General features: G+C 43.4%; 1 protein-coding gene across 1 annotated transcript in view; it reads left to right on the forward strand.

Annotated features, from left to right (window-relative positions):
• MALRD1 (MAM and LDL receptor class A domain containing 1) overlaps positions 1-27,298 on the forward strand; it is a 469,130-nt gene that overhangs the window by 37,150 nt on the left and 404,682 nt on the right. The window contains exons 7-9 of the mRNA XM_073334183.1: positions 2,831-2,988; positions 18,365-18,457; positions 22,553-22,757. Coding sequence (XP_073190284.1) covers positions 2,831-2,988; positions 18,365-18,457; positions 22,553-22,757 — 456 coding nt within the window. The remainder of the gene's footprint in view (positions 1-2,830; positions 2,989-18,364; positions 18,458-22,552; positions 22,758-27,298) is intronic.

Below are 27,298 nucleotides of genomic sequence, written 5' to 3' on the forward strand. Positions count from 1 at the left end.
AATGTATTGTAGAAAGGTTCAAACTTGCAAATTGAGCTTGACTAAGCTTTAGCTTGTGATTTTGATCAAAGCTTCCACTACCATAAATAGGAAGGGGTCAGAAACTAAATTACGGAGTGCAGGTCTAGACAATTATATTTATAAAGAAAGAATTGACTATAGGATTTGAGTAATCCTCCTTTCCTGGTATTCTTAAATTTAATAAAATATTTTAGGACCTTGGCTACTTTTTATTTTTTTTTGTCTGTGTTGCTTCATTCCCCCACTTGTTATGTTACTTTATTTCTTCTAGTTTTTCTAAAGTTAGAAGTTCTTTGAGTTTTCCCCCCTCCTTTAACCTTATAGTTTCTATCCTTACTGTATTTTTATTCATTACCAGATATTTTTCTTTTTTCAGTCTCTAAGCCTACACCATGCTACATGTGGCTCCCACAGTTCTTTCTTCCTAAAAAAAAAATCGAAACAGATTCTACACCTTGGTTTAACATAAACAAATAAAAAACCTCAAGAGTAACTACTGATGCAAATCCAATCAGGTGTATGTTGTGAAAATGGCCAAAATCATTAAAATGTATGCTGTTTTATTCAGCTTTTTTCTTAAATTATTTCAGCAGTGGGAGGAGAGTTTTCAGCAGACAGAATTTCCAAAGCTGCTTCTTGCTACTTCCTCATAATCTTGTAGGTCAAGGACTCTTTAAATTTAGTTGAGAAGGGCATTTATTTGAACTCCTTTCAGTGTCTATTATCTCCTTTTTGCTATGAATGTAGTGGCCTTATACTGTACATCTGTCCTCTTCCAGTAAAGTTTAAAATGTGTTTTAACACACTTTTCTCCAATTTCCTTACAAAGCTTTGTTAGTCGAGTGGTAGGAATACTCAAATCTGTCTAGTCCTATCCAGATAGTGTTTCCATCGGTACTTGTTTGTCCTGTACCCATGCAACCAAATCAAAACTCTAAATTAAGAACCAATCCCTTTCCTGTGTTGTACTGATAAGTAGGGAGAAGAGGGCAGATGTTTTCCTCCAGTGCACTGTCTAGTCGTATGACTGGAGTTCTCAAGTGACCACTTAGAGTAGGATCCAGATTTTTGTCCTTGTTGTCATACCACAGTCCTAGGTGACATGATCTCTTGGCGCTAACCATGCTCAGACCTTAGAGGGTGGGCTGAAATGTGTATCATACCCTTCCCTCTCACCTCTGTTGAAATGATCAGTAAAATGTGACTGGGAATGCATTTCCCTTAGCTGCTTAGTGTGGCAGACCTGAGTTCAAATCCCTGCTCCACATCAGGCAGAGGCGGGGACTGAACCTGAGTCTCCACATCCCACGTGAATGCTCTAACCACAGGTCTAACAGTTATAAGGGAGGCACCCGCCAAACCCTGTTTGTTTGTTTTTTAATCTAGCCTTTCATTTGCTTTGCTTTTATGTTAAAAAAGTTCCTGACAACAAAACAAATTAGTTCATTTCAGGTTCAACAAGATATCTTGTTGAACCTGAAATGAAACCTTTATTGACTTTTTCGATTTACAAAACAGTTTTCGCCATTTCCCAGTTGAGATTGTTGAACGAATTGTTTGAAAGGGCCAGTAAATGGAAAAATCAGTTATTTGCCCAGCTCCAGATGTAATGTTACCAGCTGTAGGATTCTGAGTTCAGTTGAAGAATGGGCACAAGAAATTCTACCGCTAATTTATGGGCTGATCTCATTGTGCAATAGTCATAAAAATATAGATGCTTTCTGAATCTGTATAGACTAGCACACTGTATTTTTTGTAATATTGCTATCTCTATGAAGGTTAGGTTCAGTGATGAAGAGGGATAGCAGGCGCTGTTTTGCAATATGGAATCCTAAATAACAAGTGCAAAAGAGCAGCAATAAGGGGGAATATGTGGCCTTTTTACAAAGTCAACTGTAAACCTTTTTTTATAAAATGCCATTTCCCCGTTTTATGTTTCAAGCATTCCAGGAGTATGGTCTAAATTTGAGATCAAAATTATATTTACAGAAGGTGAAAGTGATTTAATGACAAACAAGTATGTCATGAAATATCTTAACTGGGAGCTGCAGAAAATAGCAAAGTATCCTATGACTCAGGAGGGAAAAAAGCTATGCTCTAGCTAAAACAGGTGTCTTGTCTTTTTATTTCTGATAGATAAAAAGAGACTGTTGAGGACATAAGATATTCTTTTAGGTCTCTGCAGAAACACTTTTATGAGGGGCAGCAGGTCAAGAAAAGCCCAAATTGGTTTCCTGCTTCAGATGGAAAGACACTGTGCTGCCGACACTTTGGTGTACACATAAGCTCTGTAGAGATCTTACACCTCATGGTGTTTTCTGCAGAAGGGCAGAATTCCACCCCCCCCCCTTTATTTCATTCTTTAGAGACTACAGCAGTTTTACTGTGAAATATATTTACTAGAAACACACTGGGAAGGAAGAAAGGCCAACTTCAGATAAAATCCAACAATGATTAGATATGGAATGACTGAAAATGTGAAGCAGCTAAACAGAATGTGGGACAGGTTGTGGCCTGAGACTATTACTGTCTGAAGTAACAGCTTTAGGATAGCATCAGCTGATACCAGTATTTGGGTGCATTGGGTCATAGTATAAACAAAATCGTTATAGGTTTTTTTCATAAGAAATTCCCGTCAATTCAAGTCACATCATTTCATAATTTTAGAACAAGACAACCAGATCCTGGTGTTGAAACCATTAGTTGTCTTTTTGATGACAGGAATCCACTAGTCCTTATTTTTAAGGACTGAGGGAAAGAGGTGTCTTGTGAAATGGTATACAATTTTTTTCTTTTCTTTTTTTTCCAGGCCATTATGTGTGTATGGGAGCTAATGACAACACATTATACAAAAGTGCTTATCTTAACAGCTCCATGTATCACTGCTTTGGCAAGAATTGCCATTTTCAATTTTATTACTCCATGGCAGATAGCAGTATTCTCAAAGTGGTACTATATACTAATAAGGTAAGGAGAAACTTTCATTCATTTTCAGACAGTAAACAAAGTCCTGCTCTTGTCAGTCAAAAAACTTGTCTAGTAGTACGTGTGCATACCTCACATTTAGGGACAGACTGGGGGCCAGATCCTCAGATGGTGTAAATCACCATGGCTCCGTTGAACTTCATGAACCTGCACTGATTTAAACCCGGGGAGGACCTGGCCACATGACTTTTAAATCCTAGGATGTACTTTGGTTGTCTCAGCCAGAGTTAAGGCTTTTGTGGATTTCCAGGGAGCAGACAACAGCAGCACCTCTGGTGCCCTTTAAAATGATGCAATGTGTGCTTCCCTCCGTGCTGGGCTAGGTCCCTTTGGGGAAAGTAATACCACTTGCATTGGTAACTGGAGGCTCAGACTGCGCCTGTTCCCTGTGCAGAGGCAGTAGAAAGCAGAGATTCTGGCATCATACGTCGGCACAAAGTTGGGAGCAACTCCTGCACCAACTGGTCACATGTTCTACTTTATTCTATAACACAGTCACCTTTTTCTTGTGATCAGCAATTGCAACAAATAGTGCTGGGTGCTGACTGTAATGTCAAACTCAATTATAAATCCTGACTCAGGCTCCTGTACTATTCTACTTGACGCCACTGCATCTGTAACGAGGACACATTCTGCTGTTGGGATGCCACTGAGAATCCCTAGTAAATCTCTCCCTTGTAAAAGTCCTGTCACAGAACTTAGTATTGATGCTACTGTACAATTACTCACTCAAGGCATGAGCACTGCAGCTGGTCTCCTTGGCTAGTGGCTCTCCATATTTTAATGACGGGACTGAAGAAGTTGAATTGTCGCCCCACCCAGCAAGTATCAGGAAGGGGGAGAGCTTTGCCACGCCGCACTCACAAGGCTTACATCTGAAATAGCATTGCCCCGTGGCATTGTCTCGTGGTCTGTGGGGCTGTCTTCACGTCCAGCGCTGCAGCAACACTGGTGCAGCTGCGCCGTGGTAACACCTCAGTGATGATGCTCCGATGCCAATGGGAGAATGTCTCCCATCAGTGTATTTAATCCATATTCGTAAATCTTTGCACTTATCTCCCTCCCTCCCTAAAATCAACAGCAAACAAATCAAGCCTTTTTCACGCCTTTTTTTGGTAAGCCTGGGTTACCCGCATGGATGCCATAGCATGATAAGCATGGACCCTGGACGCTGGACCCTGTACATTAGCTGTACACTGCAGTATTTACAGGAGCCGCCTCACGGAACAATGTGATGCCATGCAAGCAGCTCTGCTGAAAGACAGAGTGGAGCAATTCGCAGTTGCTGGCGACAGTCACACATCATCTTGACAGGTTTCAGAGTAACAGCCATGTTAGCCTGTATTCACAAAAAGAAAAGGAGTGCTTGTGGCACCTGAGACTAAGCAATTTATTTGAGCATAAGCTTTCGTGAGCTACAGCTCACTTCATTGGATGCATCCTGAGGAAAGTGTAGAAGATCTTTTTCTACACACAAAGCATGAAAAAATGGGTGTTTACCACTACAAAAGGTTTTCTCTCCCCCCACCCCACTCTCCTGCTGGTAATAGCTTCTCTAAAGTGATCACTCTCCTTACAATGTGTATGATAATCAAGGTGGGCCATTTCCAGCACAAATCCAGGGTTTAACAAGAAAGTCTGGGGGGGGGGGTAGGAAAAAACAAGGGGAAATAGGTTACCTTGCATAATGACTTAGCCACTCCCAATCTCTATTCAAGCCTAAGTTCATTGGATCCAATTTGCAAATGAATTCCAATTCAACAGTCTCTCACTGGAGTCTGGTTTTGAAGTTTTTTTGTTGTAATATCGCAACTTTCCTGTCTGTAATCGCGTGACCAGAGAGATTGAAGTGTTCTCCGTCTGGTTTATGAATGTTATAATTCTTGACATCTGATTTGTGTCCAATTAGATGTCAAGAATTATAACATTCATAAACCAGACGGAGAACACTTCAATCTACAGACAGGAAAGTTTACAGATTACAGACAGGAAAGATTACAGACAGGAAAGTTGCGATATTACAACAAAAAAACTTCAAAACCAGACTCCAGTGAGAGACTGTTGAATTGGAATTCATTTGCAAATTGGATCCAATGAACTTAGGCTTGAATAGAGATTGGGAGTGGCTAAGTCATTATGCAAGGTAACCTATTTCCCCTTGTTTTTTCCTACCCCCCCCCAGACTTTCTTGTTAAACCCTGGATTTGTGCTGGAAATGGCCCACCTTGATTATCATACACATTGTAAGGAGAGTGATCACTTTAGAGAAGCTATTACCAGCAGGAGAGTGGGGTGGGGGGAGAGAAAACCTTTTGTAGTGGTAAACACCCATTTTTTCATGCTTTGTGTGTAGAAAAAGATCTTCTACACTTTCCACAGTATGCATCCGATGAAGTGAGCTGTAGCTCACGAAAGCTTATGCTCAAATAAATTGGTTAGTCTCTAAGGTGCCACAAGTACTCCTTTTCTTTTTACATCATCTTGACACGGTTGAGTGCCATTTCTGGGTCCAGGAAACAAGCACTGACTGGTGGCACTGCATCATTATGCAGCTATGGGATGACGAGCAGTGGCTGCAGAACTTTCGAATGCATACGACCACTTTCCAGGAACTTCAAGGTGTGAGGAGCTTTCCCCAGCCCTGAAGCACAGCAATACTGAAATGAGAGGTGCTCTGACAGTGGAGCAGTGAGTGGAGATAGTTCTGTGAAAGCTTGCAATGCTAGCAGTCAGTGGGGAATCAATTCAGAGTGGATAAATCTACTGTGGTATCTGTTGTGTTACAAATTTGCAGGGCCATCAACAGACTTCTGCTAGGAAGGGCAGTGACTCTGGGCAACATAGTGGATGGTTTTTCCATGATGGGGTTCCCTACCTGGGGTCGGGAGCTAGATGGAACGCATATCCTTATCATGGCACCAGACCACCTTGCCAAAGACTTCATAAACTGAAAGGAGTATTTCTCAATGTTGTTGCAAGTGCTGGTGGATCACAGGGGCCATTTTACTGACATCAGTGTGGGATGGTCGGGAAAGGTGCATGGAATGTGCCTTTGGACATTTAAAAGGTTGTGGGCACAGTCTGCTTACTAGGTTAGACCTCAGTGAAAGCAATATCCCCATTGCTATTGCTGCCTGCTGGGCTCTCCATCATATCTGTGAAACAAAGGGAGACAAGTTTCCACCGGGGTGGGGGTGGGGGGGTTGAGGCTGATCGCCTGGCAGCCAATTTTGAGCAGCCGGACACCAGGGCAATAAGATCGAGGAGCTCTGCATCTCCGTGAGGCTTTGAATACCAGTTTCAGCAATGAGCTTGAGCAATGTGACACTTATCTGTGTTGTTCCTTACCAAACTGTCCCCCCGCATTGTATTTTCTCCCCTGTAATCTCCACCCTCACCAAGCATCATGTTTTGAATGAATAAAGAGCCTTTTCTCCTCAATCCGTTACATTTTATTTTGCTCACAAACACAAGACAGAGCAAAGAAAAGTAAGATAACCTGGGGCAAAAGGGCTGATAATGCTGTGGGGGGAGGCGAGGGAATAAGGAAAGCTTGCTTACAGATGCACGGCAATAACAATCAAAGGTGTGGGAAGGGGTGCCTTCTGGTCCTTGCACCCTCCCCTAATGTTGAGTGCTAGGGATACTGAACTCCCCCTTAGGCACTGCCACCTCATAGGACATTTGGGGGAGGAGATGCAGAACTGAGCGATGAGGGCAGCAGGTTCAGCATAGGCTGCAAAGGAACTCTAGCATCAAGCTGCCTTTCTTGAACCTTAACTAGATGCCTCAACATGTCAGATTGCTCCTTCATAATCTGCAGCATCTCTTCCTGCGTGGCTCGCTCTTGTTCCCTGCATGAAGAAAAGGAGTACTTGTGACACCTTAGAGACTAACCAATTTATTTGAGCATAAGCTTTCGTGAGCTACAGCTCACTTCATCGGATGCATACTGTGGAAAATGGAGAAGATCTTTTTATACACACAAAGCATGAAAAAATACCTCCCCCCACCCCACTCTCCTGCTGGTAATAGCTTATCTAAAGTGATCACTCTCCTTATAATGTATATGATAATCAAGTTGGGCCATTTCCAGCACAAATCCAGGTTTTCTTTTTGCGAATACAGACTGACACGGCTGTTATTCTGTTCCCTGCATGCTCTCCTGACCTCCCTGTCCATCTCCAGGTTCTCAGATAGTGTAATCCTCCATACGCAGAGCTCCATCTTGTCAGTCTCGGAGGCGCACATTAACTCACTGAACATGTCCTCCTGAGGCTTATTTTTCTGTCTTCTAATCTGGGAAAGTCTCTGTCCCAGTGTGGAGGATGCGCTGATGGACAAGGTTTCAGCAGCAAGGAATGCAAAGCACAGGGGCAGCACTGATAGTTCATACATTGTTTCTGGTGCAAGGTTAATTCTTCTTTTATAAAAAAAACACCCCCCTCAATGTGCTTCACTGCAAGCCACAATGTAATCATAGCTGCTGGCTACTACAAGAGTTGGTTTGCTGCTCCAGACATGGTCGAGAGGTCTTGTGCTGCCGCTTTTGTGAAGACATCCTTGGGATCACAGGTTGGAACTTGAGAAAAGTCCCCTTTCCCCTAGCAACCTGGATGGTGCTTGAGGACAGGCATCAGTGTAAAGCCTTCCAAATAGTTTGTTTTTTACAAAAGCAGCACTGGGTTGGGGAAAAAGACAAACTGAAAGCCCCCCCCCTTTTTTTTTTCAATGTTGCTTGCAATACACGGTGATCCCTTCCAACCACAACCATGCATGTTTGGGAAAGCACAGTTGTGTGACCCCAATTTCACCAAACAGAGGGCGGATTACTTGTTGAATTATTTGCAGTTTAATGGCTAGCATTGAAAACTTCCCCGTTTCCCCTAGGTGATCCTATGCGATATCACTCTCCTATGGGTAACAGAGGCGGCAAGGGGGCAGATGCTGCAAGTGTCTGGGTACAGATCTGGTCCTTATGATGCAGTGCTGTGTGCTGCAATGATCCCAGCAGAATTAATACTGGAGTGGCGCAGGAAAATGTCCTACCGGCATGGACAAAGTAAGGCAGCCCTTCCCAGAACCTTTCTGCAAAGGATTGCAGAGTACCTCCATGAAAGCTTCCTAGAAATCTCCATGGAGGATTCCCAAGACATCGCCGTGCACATAAACAGTCTTTTTTTGAGAGCACCCTCTGTGTAGCTGGAGTGGCCACCGCTACCCACTACGCCTACTTTTTTATTTATATTAAACATAAAAAATAATAGCATGTAACCATGTCCAGTTTGATTGGAAATATGCGTAAAGATTTACAAATATGAGTAACTTTAGGCATTGTGTCCCATTGCCTTCAGATGGACTACTCACTGTGCATAAACTTAAGTGCCTAAGTCTTTGCGGAATTGGAGACTAACTGACTGACTTAAGCTCACACAGGAAGTTTGTGGCAGAGTCAGGAAGTCCTGCCTCCAAAACATGTGCTTTCAATGCAAAAGAATAAATGGACACAAATCTGACATCAGGAATCATAACATTCAAAAACCGGTAGGAGAACACTTCAACCTCTCTGGCCACTCAGTAAAAGACTTAAGGGTGGCAATTTTGCAACAGAAAAGCTTCAAAAACAGAGTCCAATGAGAAACTGCTGAGCTTGAATTAATATGCAAACTAGATACCATTAACTTGGGTTTTAATAGAGACTGGGAGTGGCTGGGTCATTACACATATTGAATCTATTTTCCCATGTTAAGTATCGTCACACCTTCTTGTCAACTGTCTAAATGGGCCGTCTTGATTATCACTACAAACGTTTTTTTCTCCTGCTGATAATAGCTCATCTTAATTAGCCTCTTACAGTTTGTATGGCAACTTCCACCTTCTCTGTATGTATGTGTATATATGTATATAATCTTCTTACTATATGTTCCATTCTATGCATCCAATGAAGTGGGCTGTAGCCCACAAAAGCTTATACTTTAATAAATTTGTTAGTCTCTAAGGTGCCACAAGTACTCCCGTTCTTTTTGCCGATACAGACTAACATGGCTGCTACTCTGAAAACTGCAGAACTTGTATCCTCTAGAAGTAAAACTGGGACAAAGGGGTTGAAGCCTTTTCCCTCCTGAAAATTAAAAGAACTGAGCAGTAACTGATTATGTTGTGTGCAGATGTGATAGGCTGAACCCCAAAAGAGTGCTTTTTCTTGCAGGTTAATTTTGTTTTCCCTGATATCAGTCTGAGAGACTGAGCCACCAGCTCATCAAAGGCAATACTTTTAAAAAGGTTTTTCATAAATATTTGAAATGATTCATAGCTTATACCTACCCCAGAGAAGAGCCCTGGTGAGGAAAGAACAATAACAGGCTAAAAGAACATTTTATTTTTGGAGTGATTTTACTTTATTATATGGTCTACAAAGCAGGTGGAAAGAAGGCAGTAAAAGATAACTTAATTCTTAACCTTCCACTAGGTTTATATGTGAAGGCCTGTCCTCACCCACATGCACTGAAGTATCTTCAAATGTTCAATAACATTTACAAAAAACTCTCCTGCAGGCATAGTGAAAAGTGGTCCCTTAGTCATCATGGGGGGAAACAAGTATTTGTTCCATATTACTCACGAAAATGAAAGTAGCAGGAGGAATTCAGTGCAGTCACCACAGCCGTGTGTGTGAATGCACTTGTAGAGATATGTCAAAATAATGAATATTTTATTTTTATAACTGGAGCTCAGAAGGAAATAGTTAAGGGAAAAGATATAGTTATTTCTGCCAACTGTAAGGATAGCAGCTGAAATGCACTGTAAGAAAAAGGAAGACATCCCACAACTCTTGCCCATGTCCATCTCAAAAAGATACTAATGGAACAAAGGAAGCTGGACACTCACAGCCAGGTCCCAATATCCCTATCTATTTCATATTTATATGCTTCAACAATATGTGCTTTAAGCAACAGTAGTTTTGCTCTCCATCCAGTCCTAATCACTAAAATATATCCCAAAGATCTCCAGGTGGGCAGATGCTGGAAGAATGTGTAGAATGTTCTAAAGGGGAGATTGGGGAAATGAGCAAAAGAAAAGGAATGTGCTAGAGAGGGAGGAGGAGGATTAATCCATGCAAAAGCAATACAAGTTTCAGACAAACAGACTGTACAGAGAACATTCTAAGGCCCTGTCAAGGTTCCTCCCCCACTCTGAACTCTAGGGTACAGATGTGGGGACCTGCATGAAAAACCTCCTAAGCTTATCTTTACCAGCTTAGGTCAAAACTTCCCCAAGGTACAAAATATTACCCCCGTTATCCTTGGAATGGCCGCTACCACCACCAAACTAATACTGGTTACTGGGGAAGAGCTGTTTGGACGCGTCCTTCCCCCCAAAATACTTCCCAAAACCTTGCACCCTACTTCCTGGACAAGGTTTGGTAAAAAGCCTCACCAATTCGCCTAGGTGACTACAGACCCAGACCCTTGGATCTTAAGAACAATGAACAATCCTCCCAACACTTGCACTCCCCCTTTCCTGGGAAATGTTGGATAAAAAGCCTCACCAATTTGCATAGGTGACCACAGACCCAAACCCTTGGATCTGAGAACAATGAAAAAGCATTCAGTGTTTTACAAGAAGACTTTTAATAAAAAATAGAAGTAAATAGAAATAAAGAAATCCCCCCTGTAAAATCAGGATGGTATATATCTTACAGGGTAATTAGATTCAAAAACATAGAGAACCCCTCTAGGCAAAACCTTAAGTTACAAAAAAGATACACAGACAGAAATAGTTATTCTATTCAGCACAATTCTTTTCTCAGCCATTTAAAGAAATCATAATCTAACACATACCTAGCTAGATTACTTACTAAAAGTTCTAAGACTCCATTCCTGTTCTGTCCCCGGCCAAGACGACTACAGACAGACACACAAACCCTTTGTTTCTCTCCCTCCTCCCAGCTTTTGAAAGTATCTTGTCTCCTCATTGGTCATTTTGGTCAGGTGCCAGCGAGGTTACCTTTAGCTTCTTAACCCTTTACAGGTGAGAGGAGCTTTCCCCTGGCCAGGAGGGATTTCAAAGGGGTTTACCCTTCCCTTTATATTTATGACACGCCCCCCAAATCTCAGCTAGGGTGAAACACTGGCTGGGATTTCTTCCTGGAGCTCTAGGAAAACAGAGTTAATAAGACACATGCATCTCTAAATATACTACCAAGTACATAAAGACTAACAATATTTTCCACATCTCAAGGACGATTTTAACCAGTTGATTCTGGGAAACTTTCACGGGAGAGTGCATCAGCCACTTTGTTAGAAGCTCCTGAGATGTGTTGGATGTCGAAATCAAAATCTTGGAGAGCTAAACTCCACCGAAGAAGTTTTTTGTTAGTTTCTTTGACAGTGTGAAGCCACTTTAGTGCAGCATGGTCGGTTTGCAGGTGGAAACGCCGTCCCCAAACATATGGGCGTAGCTTTTCCAGAGCGTAGACAATGGCATAACATTCTTTTTCAGTGACTGACCAGTTGCTTTCCCTCTCAGACAGTTTTTTGCTGAGAAACACTACAGGGTGGAATTCTTGATCAGGTCCTTTCTGCATTAAAACTGCTCCCACACCACGCTCGGATGCATCTGTGGTTACTAGGAACGGTTTGTCAAAGTCTGGGGCCCTTAGTACAGGGTCAGACATGAGTGTCGCTTTAAGCTTGTTAAAGGCCTTCTGACACTTTCCGGTCCACTGAACAGCATTTGGCTGTTTCTTTTTGGTTAGGTCTGTCAGTGGGGCAGCGATTTGGCTGTAGTGCGGTACAAATCGTCTGTAATAACCGGCCAAGCCTAAGAAGGATTGAACCTGTTTCTTTGACTTTGGGACAGGCCACTTTTGGATAGCATCCACTTTGGCCTGTAGGGGGCTGATAGTTCCTTGACCCACCTGGTGTCCAAGGTAAGTCACTCTGTTTAGGCCTATTTGACACTTCTTAGCCTTAACAGTTAGTCCTGCCTCCCTTATGCGCTCAAGGACTTTTTGTAGATGTTCCAGGTGGTCTGCCCAGGAATCCGAAAATATGGCCACATCGTCAAGGTAGGCGACTGCATATTCTCCTAATCTCGCTAGGAGACCATCTACAAGTCTTTGGAAAGTGGCGGGTGCATTTCGCAGCCCGAAAGGGAGTACATTAAATTCATACAGCCCGAGATGTGTGATGAAGGCTGACCTTTCCTTGGCAGATTCATCTAGCGGTACCTGCCAGTACCCCTTGGTTAAGTCCAAGGTAGAGATGAACTGGGCCCGTCCCAGTTTCTCTAATAGTTCATCAGTGCGTGGCATTGGATAGTTGTCTGGGCGAGTTACAGCATTTAGCTTACGGTAGTCCACGCAAAAACGTATTTCCCCATCTGGTTTGGGAACTAGAACCACTGGAGATGCCCATGCACTTTCAGAGGGGCGGATTACACCCATCTGTAACATATCCTGGATCTCCCGTTCTATAGCAGTTTTAGCTTGAGGAGACACCCGGTAAGGTTGGACCCTAATTGGGTGAGCATTACCTGTGTCAATGGAGTGGTATGCCCGTTCAGTCAGTCCTGGGGTGGCTGAGAACGTTGGCGCGTAGCTAGTGCACAGCTCCTGGATCTGCTGTCGCTGCATACGCCCAAGGGTCATGGAGAGGTTCACCTCTTCCACACCACCAGCACATTTCCCTTCGTAGTAGACACCTTCAGGCCACTCAGCGTCGTCTCCTCCCTGGGCTGTAAACTGACAAACCTTTAATTCTCTGGAATAAAAGGGCTTTAGAGAATTAATATGATACACCTTAGGCTTTCGGTTGGAGGTGGGGAATGCTATGAGATAATTAACAGCTCCCAGGCGCTCCTGGACCACGAATGGCCCTTCCCACGATGCTTCCATTTTATGGGCCTGGAGCGCCTTTAAGACCATGACCTGGTCTCCTACTTTGAAGGAACGCTCTCTGGCATGTTTATCATACCAGGCTTTTTGCTCTTTTTGAGCATCCTGTAAGTTTTCTCTAGCAAGGGCTAAAGAGGTTCGGAGGGTGTTTTGTAGGTTGGTTACAAAGTCCAGAATGTTAGTTCCTGGAGAAGGTGTAAATCCCTCCCATTGCTGCTTCACCAACTGCAATGGCCCCTTAACCTCACGGCCATATACAAGTCCAAATGGAGAAAACCCTAAACTGGGATGTGGTACAGCTCTGTAGGCAAAGAGCAACTGCTGCAATACTAGGTCCCAATCATTGGAGTGCTCATTTACGAATTTACGTATCATGGCCCCCAAAGTTCCATTAAACTTCTCCACCATGCCATTTGTTTGATGATGGTAAGGAGTGGCAACCAAGTGATTTACCCCATGAGCTTCCCAAAGGTTTTTCATAGTTCCTGCCAGGAAATTAGTCCCTGCATCTGTGAGGATGTCGGAGGGCCAACCTACCCTGGCAAAAATGTCTGCTAGTGCCTGACACACACTTTTAGCCCTGGTGTTGCTTAGAGCTACTGCTTCCGGCCATCGGGTGGCAAAATCCATGAAAGTCAGTATGTACTGCTTTCCTCTGGGTGTCTTTTTCGGAAAAGGACCCAGAATATCCACAGCTACTCGCTGAAATGGAACTTCAATGATGGGGAGTGGCTGGAGAGGAGCTTTGACCTGGTCTTGGGGTTTTCCCACTCTTTGGCACACCTCACAAGACTGGACATAGGTAGAAACATCCTTGCCCATTCCCTCCCAGTGGAATGACCCCCCCAAACGGTCTTTGGTCCTGTTCACCCCAGCATGGCCACTAGGGTGATCATGGGCTAAGCTCAAGAGCTTGGCCCGGTATTTAGTTGGAACTACCAACTGTCTCTGAGGATGCCAGTCTTCCTGGTGTCCCCCAGAAAGAGTTTCCTTGTATAAAAGTCCTCTTTCTACAACAAACCTGGATCGATTAGAAGAGCTGAGAGGCGGTGGGTTGCTCCGTGCCGCCGTCCAAGCTCTCTGGAGGCTTTCATCTGCTTCCTGTTCGGTCTGGAACTGTTCCCTTGATGCTGGAGACATCAGTTCCTCATGGGATTGTGGACCTAGGCTTGGTCCCTCTGGAAGCGATATAGGGGATGGAGCTGTTTCTGTTGACTGTGAACCGCTCTCCGCTGGTGTACTATGTTGGGATTCAGGCTCCGGCTGAGCCTCTTGTGTAGGGTTATCGGCTGCTGCCAGTTCAGGTTCGGTGGGGCCCTCTGGTGTTGAGGTTGCAAGTACTGGATTCAGTGCTGACACGGGGTCTGGTGTTGGTTGTTTGGCTGGTTCCGGTTCTGGGACTGGTTCCGTCTGGGTCTCTGGGACTGGATCCACTACTGCTGTTGCAGACATTGGCCTGGGGTCCAGGTCCATCACCTCTGACTGGGTCCTGATAGAAGTTTCCGGAACAGAGCTAGGCCTCACGGCTTGTTTAGCCTGGTTGCGGGTGACCATTCCCACCCTCTTGGCCTGCTTCACATGATTGGCCAAGTCTTCCCCCAACAGCATGGGGATGGGATAATCATCATAGACTGCAAAAGTCCACATTCCTGACCAGCCCTTGTACTGGACAGGCAACTTGGCTGTAGGCAAATTGAAAGAGTTGGACTTGAAGGGTTGAATCGTCACTTGGATCTCTGGGTTGATTAAATTGGGGTCCACTAAGGAAGCATGGATAGCTGACACTTGTGCTCCGGTGTCCCTCCATGCGGTGACCTTCTTCCCACCCACACTCACAGTTTCCCTCCGCTCCAAGGGTATCTGGGAGGTATCTGGGCCTGTGGACCTCTGGTGTGATTCCGGTGCAATGAACTGTAATCTGTTGGGGTTCTTGGGGCAGTTGGCCTTTACATGCCCCAGCTCGTTACACTTAAAACATCGTCCAGCTGACGGGTCACTGGGGCGAGGAGGGTTGCTGGAGAACGGGGTGGTGGGACGATAAGGGGTCTGGAGGGTTCTTTGGGAGGTAGGTGGGGCTTTGGGCGGCCCCCGGTAATAGGGTGTGGTCTGGGGTGGTCCCTTCTGGTCTCCGCTCCAACTGCGACCAGTTTTCTTCTTCTCTGCCACCTCCACCCATCTGGCTCCAATCTCTCCTGCCTCAATTACAGTTTTGGGTTTCCCATCTAGGATGTATCTTTCTATTTCCTCAGGAACACCCTCTAAGAATTGTTCCATTTGCATTAGGAAGGGCAAATTTACTGGAGATTCAACACTTGCTCCTGATATCCAGGCATCCCAATGTTTTACAATGTGGTAGGCATGTCGGGTAAATGACATGTCTGGTTTCCACCTTAGGGCTCTGAACCTCCGACGAGACTGCTCGGGTGTTATCCCCATTCTGACTCTCGCCTTGGATTTAAACAGTTCATACTTGTTCATGTGTTCTTTAGGCATTTCAGCTGCCACCTCAGCTAAGGGTCCACTGAGCTGCGGCCTCAGCTCTACCATGTATTGGTCGGTAGAGATGTTGTACCCAAGGCAGGCCCTTTCGAAGTTTTCTAAGAAGGCCTCAGTGTCATCACCTGCCTTGTAGGTGGGGAACTTTCTGGGATGGGAAGTGGTACCTGGAGAAGGGTTGCTAGGGTTTGTTGGTATATTCTGCTGGGCCTTTATCCTCTCCATCTCCTCCACATGCTTCCTCTCTTTTTCCTTCTCCTCCTCCTTCAGCCGCATGAGTTCTATCTGTCTTTCATGTTCCCTTTGTTTTTCCTCAGCCTGAAATTTGGCTAATTCCAGCTGTAGTCGAGCTGAGGATTTGGCCATTCTAACCTCTCTGTTTTTAACTAACTTTACACCCGAGGTTTAGAAATAAACAAACAAAACTTGGCTGTAAAATTTTGCTGTGCTGGAATAGAATACCTATTCTCTGATAGTGATTGTCAGCCTACAGAAAAAGACAATTCCCTTGTCTCTGCTCTGGGCCCAAATTAAAGCAAAAAACCTCCAACTACTTGGAAACCTGCTTACCCAGCCCAACGAAGAAAAAAAAATTTCTTTTCAAACCTGTGCTCCTTGTAAAACAAAACAAAAAAAAAAAATCAAAATCCTAAAAAAAAAACCCTGCCACTTTTGTCTCCAGGCAAATGGGTAGAGCACACACCCCCTATTTACTTTTAGGAAGAAAAGAAAAAAAAAAAAAAAAAAAACCTCTGGGTTGGAAGACTGTGAATTTCCCTGCAGGAGTTAAGTACCCTGCCTCCAGGCAAAGAAAATCTGCAATTCACAAGATAATCCCCTTTTGTCTCTGCTTGGCCACAAAGCAGAGAGAAACCAAGCTGCTTTCAGTTTCAAAGCTGCCTTCTGGACTTCCTAAAAATTCCTTTTTAAAATCTGTATTTCTAGTTCAAAAAATCTCAACTGGATCTCAAAATGATTTCAGGTTAATCCCACCACTGTGCCACCATGTCACGGTTCCTCCCCCACTCTGAACTCTAGGGTACAGATGTGGGGACCTGCATGAAAAACCTCCTAAGCTTATCTTTACCAGCTTAGGTCAAAACTTCCCCAAGGTACAAAATATTACCCCCGTTATCCTTGGAATGGCCGCTACCACCACCAAACTAATACTGGTTACTGGGGAAGAGCTGTTTGGACGCGTCCTTCCCCCCAAAATACTTCCCAAAACCTTGCACCCTACTTCCTGGACAAGGTTTGGTAAAAAGCCTCACCAATTCGCCTAGGTGACTACAGACCCAGACCCTTGGATCTTAAGAACAATGAACAATCCTCCCAACACTTGCACTCCCCCTTTCCTGGGAAATGTTGGATAAAAAGCCTCACCAATTTGCATAGGTGACCACAGACCCAAACCCTTGGATCTGAGAACAATGAAAAAGCATTCAGTGTTTTACAAGAAGACTTTTAATAAAAAATAGAAGTAAATAGAAATAAAGAAATCCCCCCTGTAAAATCAGGATGGTATATATCTTACAGGGTAATTAGATTCAAAAACATAGAGAACCCCTCTAGGCAAAACCTTAAGTTACAAAAAAGATACACAGACAGAAATAGTTATTCTATTCAGCACAATTCTTTTCTCAGCCATTTAAAGAAATCATAATCTAACACATACCTAGCTAGATTACTTACTAAAAGTTCTAAGACTCCATTCCTGTTCTGTCCCCGGCCAAGACGACTACAGACAGACACACAAACCCTTTGTTTCTCTCCCTCCTCCCAGCTTTTGAAAGTATCTTGTCTCCTCATTGGTCATTTTGGTCAGGTGCCAGCGAGGTTACCTTTAGCTTCTTAACCCTTTACAGGTGAGAGGAGCTTTCCCCTGGCCAGGAGGGATTTCAAAGGGGTTTACCCTTCCCTTTATATTTATGACAGGCCCCCTCTGCAATATCCTTTTTGAGATGGGGTGGCCAGTTCTGCACACCATATTCCAGATAGAAGCTGCACCATTGATTTATATAATGGAATTATAATATTTTCTTTAATGTTCTCTGTCCTGTTTCTTCTGCTCATTCCTTGAACCTTCTTATGAAATGTGTAAAAGTTCAGTTTGTTTATTTAAACTGGCCTCTGAACTGTCTAGTTGTGGTTGTGACCAGAAGCAGAATAATCATGAGAGTTTTCATAAAATTATCAAATCAAAGGGGTTTAGATAGTTTGCATAAGGTGAGCAAAAGCATAACTGGTCCTCTTGTTGTCATTTGTAGCACACAGTTCAAAGACAGAGTGGGAATGGAGACCAGGGCTCAAGCACATTGCTGTTGCTTGGTGGGGAAGTTCTCAGTGCCACTGTCCATACTTCACTTGTTCTGTGAATAGAAAATAACCTCAGTTTTCAGTACAGTTGATCTGGCAATTTTGACAAGCCCTAGATTCAGTTACAAGTAAACAGACTAAATGTAATGGTAACATGTTACTATGCTTAGTTAAAATTATAATAATTAATAATAAATAAATAGTTCATAAACCAACAGCCTCAAACACATAAGGACCCCATCCTCCTCTCATTAATATCTGTGGGAGATTTGCCCCATCATACCTTTGATTTCAATGAGAGCCCACAATATTTAGTGGAAACATCTCACTAAATCCAAGCTAAGTTCAGCAAAAATGGCGGCAATTTGCATAGCAATTAATTATACTGCTACCAAGTTATCTCCTGATTAATTAAGCAATTAACTTGTTTAATCCCTGAAAATGTGTCTCTTTCTCCCATCTCTCCCTTGGAGTCCAGGCTGGAAGAATAATGTAAAGATTACAAATAAAAACACGCAGTCATGTTTCCTCACGGACAGGGCAGATGGGAAGTTCTGGTTGTGGTATGAAAAGATCAAGGGGGAAAAAAGTTCAGATAACTCATAGGGAGATAAACTTTTTCATTGTAACTTCTTATTCTACATCTGACAGGAGGAACAAGTGCTGTGGGAAACCAACACATCAACTAACAATGAGTGGGTCAGAGCAGATGTGCAGGTACCAACAAGTATGAAAAAATTAAAGGTATGAGTGAAAAAGGCAAGCACTTGTCTTCTGTAAATGCATAATTTTGTTATTGTTTTTCAAGTTTCTGGGAAACTAAGATAACTTACTAAAATCATGTTTATTCTCAATGGCTCTCTGATTTTAATTGACTGGGTGCAACTTAGGCACTGGTTATAGTTCAACAGAAAACAAACTAACAAAGCATCCTGCAGCCAGTAGCTTTAATTACAAATGTGTAAAAGATGTATCCCCATACAGTAGTCAGCTTGGCCCTGATTCTTCTCTCACTTCTTACACCGTTTAACACCAGTAATTTCTGTGGAGTTATTCCTGATGAACACCAGTGTCAGTGAGAGGAGATAGCCCCTTTGATTATTTTGGTTCAAAGAAGAATGCAAATTTTTCCAGAATTTAGTTCTTAAAATCTTCAGTGAATTATTAGGTCTCTCTTCTAATCTTGTTTTAGTAATGTATTTGTTCTGGTATTTTATACGTAAGGTATATGCAAACTCCATCAATTTAAAAAAAAAACTTGTGGGGAAAGAGAATATTTGGCTCATTACAGTTACTGAAAGGTATCTAAACAATCAGTTTCCCTAGTCTTTAGGTGTACTAGAATCAATTAATTTCAGTGAATGAGCAAACCACAATAAGCCCTTTACATTGCATAGATTATGTGCCAAGGAAACTGTAAAGTAAGAAAGCTGAATTAAGCTGAATAAAGAACAGGGCTTACGTCCTATGAGTTATTACATTAAAAAAAACAAACAAACAACACCCCCCCATTGAATTTGTACTCAAAAGTTAGGAAATGCCAGAATTAAGGTTACCTGTAGAATCATAGAATCATAGAATATCAGGGTTGGAAGGGACCTCAGGAGGTCATCTAGTCCAACCCCCTGCTCAAAAGCAGGACCAATCCCCAATTAAATCATCCCAGCCAGGGCTTTGTCAAGCCTGACCTTAAAAACGTCTAAGGAAGAAGATTCCACCACCTCCCTAGGCAACGCATTCCAGTGTTTCACCACCCTCCTAGTGAAAAAGTTTTTCCTAATATCCAACCTAAACCTCCCCCACTGCAACTTGAGACCATTACTCCTTGTCCTGTCCTCTTCCACCACTGAGAATAGTCTAGAACCATCCTCTCTGGAACCACCTCTCAGGTAGTTGAAAGCAGCTATAAAATCCCCCCTCATTCTTCTCTTCTGCAGACTAAACAATCCCAGTTCCCTCAGCCTCTCCTCATAAGTCCTGTGTTCCAGACCCCTAATCATTTTTGTTGCCCTTCGCTGGACTCTTTCCAATTTATCCACATCCTTCTTGTAGTGCGGGGCCCAAAACTGGACACAGTACTCCAGATGAGGCCTCACCAATGTCAAATAGAGGGGGATGATCACGTCCCTCGATCTGCTCGCTATGCCCCTACTTATACATCCCAAAATGCCATTGGCCTTCTTGGCAACAAGGGCACACTGCTGACTCATATCCAGCTTCTCGTCCACTGTCACCCCTAGGTCCTTTTCCGCAGAACTGCTGCCTAGCCATTCTGTCCCTAGTCTGTAGCTGTGCATTGGGTTCTTCCGTCCTAAGTGCAGGACCCTGCACTTATCCTTATTGAACCTCATCAGATTTCTTTTGGCCCAAAAGAACCTTATTTTGCTTCTCTTGTGCATATGCATTATCATAGGTGCCGATTCTATGGGTGCTCCAGCCCTGGAGCACCATGGAACAAAATTAAGGGGTGCTTAGCATCCCCTGGCAGCCAAGCTCCAACCAGTGCCTCCCACCCACCGGCAGCCCCACTGAGCTGTTCTGTGGCATGCAGGAGGCGCTGGGAGGGAGGGGCAGGAGCGGGGATGGGGTGCGCTCGGGGGAGAGGGTGGGAAGAGGTGGGGCGGGGTCAGGAAGAGATGGGGTGGGGTGGGGGTTAGGAGGAGGGGTTGAGTGGGGGCAGGGCCTGGGTGGAGCGTGTTAGGGGGCTTATTCCTTCACCCACTTACTTCCCTGGTCCTTCTCGCATGAACAGAGAGCAACAATACCCGAAGTCCAAAGGTGCAAACAATTCGATGTTTATTGGGGTGAACTTCCAGCAAGCATGATTCCAGTTTCCTTCCTTAGTATCCTCCTTCCCAGCTCTGACACCACAAAGCCTTACACCTGTGTCCCTGTTCCCATTCCTGCCCTTAGCCAAACATGATTCCAACTTCCTTACTCCCATTCCCTGTTCCCATTTCCCCCTTTAGCAAAACATGATTCCAATTTTCTTACCCCCATTCCCTGTTCCCATCTCCCTTACCCACATGCCCACCCCCACCCACACCCCGTCACTTCCTCATTGACTACAGATTATATAGTAAAACTTGAGTTCTGCTTAGCTATACCTTAACCAATCATTTTCCTGAAATTTAACTAACCAATCCTAACATATTGTAACATGATTATGTAACCAATTATATCCCACCACCTCAATTAGTTTACACCCAGCAAAATTAATTATACAGCAGACAGGAACAATCACAGAACCAGACAGAGATTATACAGACAGACAACAGCAAAGTGGGAACTATAATGACAAAACAATACAGAAGTGAGGATTTCACATCTCAGCTATTGATAAGTGAGTTCTTGCCAGACAGGATGTTATCAAACTAAGTTTCCTTTTACATTTTCTAGGCACTTCCCTTTCTCTGGAGGTGATAGGAATACAATCCTGTCCTGATAGTGCCTAACAGCCCAATAGCACCTTATTTCAATGTGACTAGTTTGGAATGTGAGGATGTGACCGTTTGCTTCCCAGCTTATGGCTGCCTCTGCTGCTTAGCCAAAGGCCCTAGCCTAAGAACAGGGCCTCAGACTGTCACAGTAAGAGAAGGCCCTTACACCAGCAGACAGTGATCTTGATTCTTTCTTTTATACCTCTATCACTAGCCAAGTGATAAGAATACATCTAAATTCTTAGAGTACAGGCCTTTGCAGACAGGCCTGAATATCTATATCCTAACAGAGCGGTGTTTGAGCACCCCCCACTAGAGAGGAAGTCAGCGCCTATGTGCATTATAATAATCTTTAATTTCATGATGACATACAATTTTTTCAGCATAGTCCTCTACCTGTGGAGTAAGTGGTAGCTCTGAGGCATGGAGGAGCTGCATCTTATCAGTGAAACAGTTGTAAAAAAAAATTAATATGGGCAATATATTTTTCTCTAGCCACACTCCTGGAAGCAGATGAACCTTTAAAAAATAATTCATTTTGAAGCAGACACCCAGCATGGGAAATTTCAGCTGTGACAGGGTCAAGCCAGATGTCTATAGGAGAGTAATAGAAGGCAGATATATTAGCCCCAGGCTAAGTAGGTCCCTTTTCCCTGGGTAATGTAACAGGGAAGGTTCCAGAACAATCAGGAACCTTCTGGAGACAATTAAGATAGGCTGATTAGAACACTTGTAGCCAATCAAGAAGCTGCTAGAATCAATTAAGGCAGGCTAATCAGGGCACCTGGGTTTTAAAAAGGAGCTCACTTCAGTTTGTGGTGTGCGTGTGAGGAGCTGGGAGCTGAGAGTGAGAACGCGGACTGTTGGAGGACTGAGGTGTACAAGCATTATCAGACACTGGAAGGAAGGTCCTATGGTGAGGATAAAGAAGGTGTTGGGAGGAGGCCATGGGGAAGTAGCTCAGGGAGTTGTAGCTGTCACACAGCTGTTCCAGGAGACACTCTAGACAGCTGCATTCCACAGGGCCCTGGGCTGGAACCCGGATTAGAGGGCGGGCCCGGGTTCTCCCCAAATCCTCCCAACTCCTGGTCAGACACAGGAGGAGTCGACCTGGACTGTGGGTTCAGAAAAACGGCCAAGCTGAGGGCTGCCATGATGCTCCAAGGCGAGCAAATCCGCCAATAAGTGCAAGACCCACCAAGATAGAGCAGGAACTTTGTCACACAGCCTAAACAGTTTGTTTGGCAAAGATATCAGTAGCTATAAGAGTCTTATAAGGGCAGCTACCTGCACCATCTATAATAAATCTTTTCACATTTTGTGAAAGAAAAATCCCCGTTTTTTTTTCTGTCAGTTCATATATTTATGCAAATATTTTAACCAATAACAATTCTCACAGCTTGTGTTTGAAGGAACTATTCAGAGCAGGACCGGTCTTATCTGTCTGGATAACCTCCAGTTCTCAGACTGGGCAACAGAATCACCAGAGCTCTGCTCCCCAGAGGAGTTCACCTGTGCCAATGGCCAGTGTGTTGCCAGTGGATCAGCCTGTGATTACCAGCTGGACAGTTCTGATGAAAGTGATGAAAATCCAACAACTTGTTGTAAGTGAATTAAGTTGTTTTATAAAGAGAGGATGCCAAAAAGCACTGTGGTATAGAAGGATAACATTCTAACACAAGTATCTTGTCTCCTCATTGGTCATTTTGGTCAGGTGCCAGCGAGGTTATCTTAGCTTCTTAATTCTTTACAGGTAAAAGGACTTTGCCTCTGGCCAGGAGGGATTTTATAGCACTGTATGCAGAAAGGTGGTTACTCTTCCCTTTATATTTATGACAGGAGTCCATTCCTCCTCTTTGCCCATGTAGATTGCGCACAAAAAGCCTCAGGCAGCACCATTTAGGCATTGTGTAAGTGGGTGACAGTGATTTCACCACATGGCACAAGTGTTGCATACTGACAGGGTTCTAGTTATATTTTAGGAGGGGAAAACTAACACACTGATTTTAATTTGAGATACAGGAATTATGTGCTTCCTATTGAGCTGGGTTACATCAAGTTAAAAAATGTATCTTGTTGAGAGGCTGCTTTTCTGACATTTGAGTGAGTAACAGTGACTCATATAGCAGGTATATGCTGCACCTTAGTGAGACAGTGCTCTGTGGGAGGGAAGGGGAAAGGGAACAAATCTTTACAAATAATATTTTTTTAAGATTAGATCATGTGAGGTATCTTTATGGTCTTGGATACCGCACGGATCGAACTTCAGTGAACATAAGAATTCCACTGTTAGGATCATTCCATTGATTGGTCTTCCCCCACTTAGGAAATCCATCCTTCTTACAGTTTCCATGCTATTTAACGCAAAAAATCTAATGCACAAAGTGTCTTTCCCCCAACCCCAAATATGCACATTTTCAATGTAAACTAACCCCCTTCTCCCCCAGCTTTTTATTCTCCTTCTGTCCTGTGACTGGGGAGGTGTTAATTTGCTACTTTGCCTTCAATGGTCCCTTGAAATATTTAACTACTTATGCTAAACATTCTGTTTCACCTTGTATTTATCTGTGAGGCTCTGATTACCTTTCTCAGACCTGAAGAAAAGCTCTGCGTAAGCTAAAAAGCTCATCTGTGAGCTTGTCTACACTTTCAGCTCTGCAGCTTTAGTGAAAATACTACCACGCCGATGGGAGAGCTTCTCCCTTTGGTGTGGTTAATCCATCTCCATGGGAGGCGGTAGCCAATTATACAGGAGCTCTCCTATCTATATAGCGCTGTCTAGTCTGGGGGTTAGGTTGGTATAACTACATCACTCAGGAGTGTGAATTCCCCCCCCCGGAGCGATGCAGTTATACCAATGTAAGTTTGTAAGGTAAACCTGGCCTTTTTCACCAACAGAGATTGGTCCAGAAAAAATTGTTACCTCTCCCACCTTGTCTTTCATTTTCAATGTAGTCATAAAAATGACCTCATCAATATTTTGAGTGCATTAAATTTTTTACATGAATTTTGAAACAAAATTCCTACTCAGCACATTGGTACATTTTTTAGGATCTATTCTTGGACACATTTATTCTCAGTATTTTCCTTCTGATGAAGGACTCTCATGGTACTGTGCTGGCAGTTTTCCATTCTGAATTAATACAGAGGCAGCCAGCTGTTGCCTAGTGATTTACAGGATATTTCCTGTTCTTTCAAGATTTCTTTTAATGCAACTGCTTCTTTACAGTAAGAGGGAGGACATAATGTTTTCCTTCATTGATGCTAACTTGACACAAATGATGATATAAAAATATAAATTATTACCATATGAAATAGGTAATTTTTTATTGTACTTCTATATAACTATTAGTTCAGAGGTGCAATACAGTTCTTCATATACCTAAAATGCATTTCTTCTTCTAAACGTCTGAAAAATAAGGGCCTGATCCTGCAAACACTTGTGCATGTGAATAAAGTTACTCATGTGAGTAGTCCCATTGAAATCAACCTACTCATGTGAGTAAATTACTAAGGCACATGTTTGCAGTTTCAGGTTCTACATTTTAAAAATTTCCTCTTTGCATAGGTCCTTTTCAAAACTATTGCTAAATTTCCCATTTCACGATGGGTGCCAATAAATGAATGGATCACAACTCATTCATTGATAAATAAAAAAACATGCATTTAGAAAACTAACTTGAAGGATGGGTAACAGTATAGTGATATTTTTAAATTTTTGTCCACCTAATATGAAAGATCTTCTGCAAATGCCATAATAGCTAATGAAGCAAACTTTTTTGTATGGAATTCAGATACCATATTTGGTTAGACCAGTGGTTCCCAAACTCGTTCCGCCGCTTGTTCAGGGAAAGTCCCTGGTGGGCCAGGCCCGTTTGTTTACCTGCCGCATCCACAGGTCTGGCCGATCGTGGCTCCCAGTGACCGCGGTTCGCTGCTCCAGGCCAATGAGAGCTGCTGGAAGTGGTGCGGGCTGAGGGACGTACTGGCCGCTGCTTCCAGCAGCTCCCATTGGCCTGGAGCAGCGAACCGCGGCCACTAGGAGCCGCTATCTGCTGAACCTGTGGATGCGACAGGTAAACAAACCAGCCCGGCCCTCCAGGGGCTTTCCCTGCACAAGCGGCGGAACAAGTTTGGGAACCACTGGGTTAGACTATAGTGTTAGATAGTATAAACATTACCAACAACTTAGACCGATCAACATTCATAGAGCTACAACATCATTATGAGGAGTGACTTTCTGTAACTGTTTCCAAAAAATAAACAGCACCTATTGCTGTTTGGAAAGTCTGGTGAGAAGCCCCTTAAGACCACTCATATTGAGAAGAAGTTTAACTCTTCTGAATTCACCTGCTCCATCTCTAGAAATTAGATTTTATGAGGCTCAGTGAAGATGTAAATCATTGAGTAGCAAATACTCTAAAGTCAGACAATTATTTGGATAATTTTGGAAATATGCACATTTTGCTGCAGGATACCAATTTGTACTTGCAAATACTTGAAAACTTAAAAAGTTGAAATTTTAAAGATGAACTTTTAAAAGATGAAAGTATATACATATTTATTTTGCTGGGGAGTTTAAAGTGGGTGGATGGTTTTCTTGATCCTGAATATTTATTTTAGTAAATGTTTATACCTTCTACATGAGACACATTAATTTGCAGGGCATGCTAACATCTGTCATCAGGTCTTGATCTGTGTAATGTTTGTGAATTATAGATTGAGCAGCATACAAGATCTTTTTTCATGGATTTCTTCATTATATATATATAGTGTAACACAAGCTTTGTGTTTCAACTGTTTTATAGAATGACTTTTTGAATGCATACTTGAACATGGATTTCATTTATGGAGAAAAAAAGGTTCACAGAGCATTAACTTGTTTTGTGAAACTCAGAATGTTTGATTAAATGTATGTGTAGTATAGCTGTAGCCTTGTGAATCCCAGGATATTAGACACACAAGTTGGTGAGGTAATATATTTTTTTTATTAGACCAACTTCTGTTGGTGAGTGAGACAAGCTTTTGAGCAACAGAGAGACACTGTGACCCATATCTCTGCATTAAACTTGAAATGGACCTAAGCAGGGGTGAAAGTAACTTAAAGGATTGGGCAAGGTGGGGGAGGGGAGGCAGCTCTGGGTCTGCAGAAGGGGCGGGTCCTCAGGTGGAAGGGCGGGGCTGGGGCCAGACTCCCCCAGCCAGCCCTTCGGTGCTGCTCAGCCCGTGCCGCCCAGGGCTCCAGTGGCAATTTAAAGGGCCCAGGGCTCCAGCCGCTGCCAGGAGCCCTGGGCCCTTTTAAATCACCGGGCCCTGGGGCAGCTGCCCCTTTTGCCCCTGCTGTCAGTGGCTCTGCTGGTACAGTGCTTAAAGCGCTGCCTTGGCAGCACTTTAATGTCGGCTTTGTACTGGCTCATACTGGCAGCCACTTTCTTACTGGAACGCCGTACCAGCTTACTTTCAGCTCTTGACATAAGCACACATTAAATAAAAAGGGAGTCAAGATAGAACCTTCTGGAATTCTACCTGAGGTGGTTCTTCTGTCATTCAGTAAAGTATTTAGTCAGCATTAGTACTATCTTTATTCCTTACAGACTCTTAAAAAAAGGGAAATCTATATCCAGATTTAAAATCCAAGCAGTGAAGACAGCCTATTGTAGTAGAAAGAAAGAGCCTGAAACATGAGCCTGGTGCCTGGGGCCTGAACGAATGTCAGCAAAAGTTATGCTATAAGCAACAGTCAGGCCATGTCAAAAGCAGATGCTTGCCTGCAAGGCAGTGTCTGGTACATTAACTCAGCACAAGTATTGCTATCATTGCTAAAGCACACTGAATATGTAAACACATTCCACCAGGCCAGTACAAGAACACCTCAGCCTAGCAATAAAATGATTTGACAAAAGTGATGAATAGTGATATTTTGTCTAATACCTCAGGAGTAAAAGTACGAAGACAGGTGGTGAATAGGAATGTTTGTCTTTAACATCAGAAGGAAAGTACAATGGGAGGTCACAATCATGTCATAAAACGCGTAAGGTAATGCGTAAGCTGTTGATCCTACATTGTTTGTCTCAGTCTATAAATGTTGGAATACCTCGCCTTAACCCTTCTTCCAGCCTAGGAGGCAGTGGAAAGTCTCGCCACT

This window comes from Lepidochelys kempii, chromosome 2, assembly GCF_965140265.1.
Source record: "Lepidochelys kempii isolate rLepKem1 chromosome 2, rLepKem1.hap2, whole genome shotgun sequence".
Taxonomy (NCBI): Eukaryota; Metazoa; Chordata; order Testudines; family Cheloniidae; genus Lepidochelys; species Lepidochelys kempii.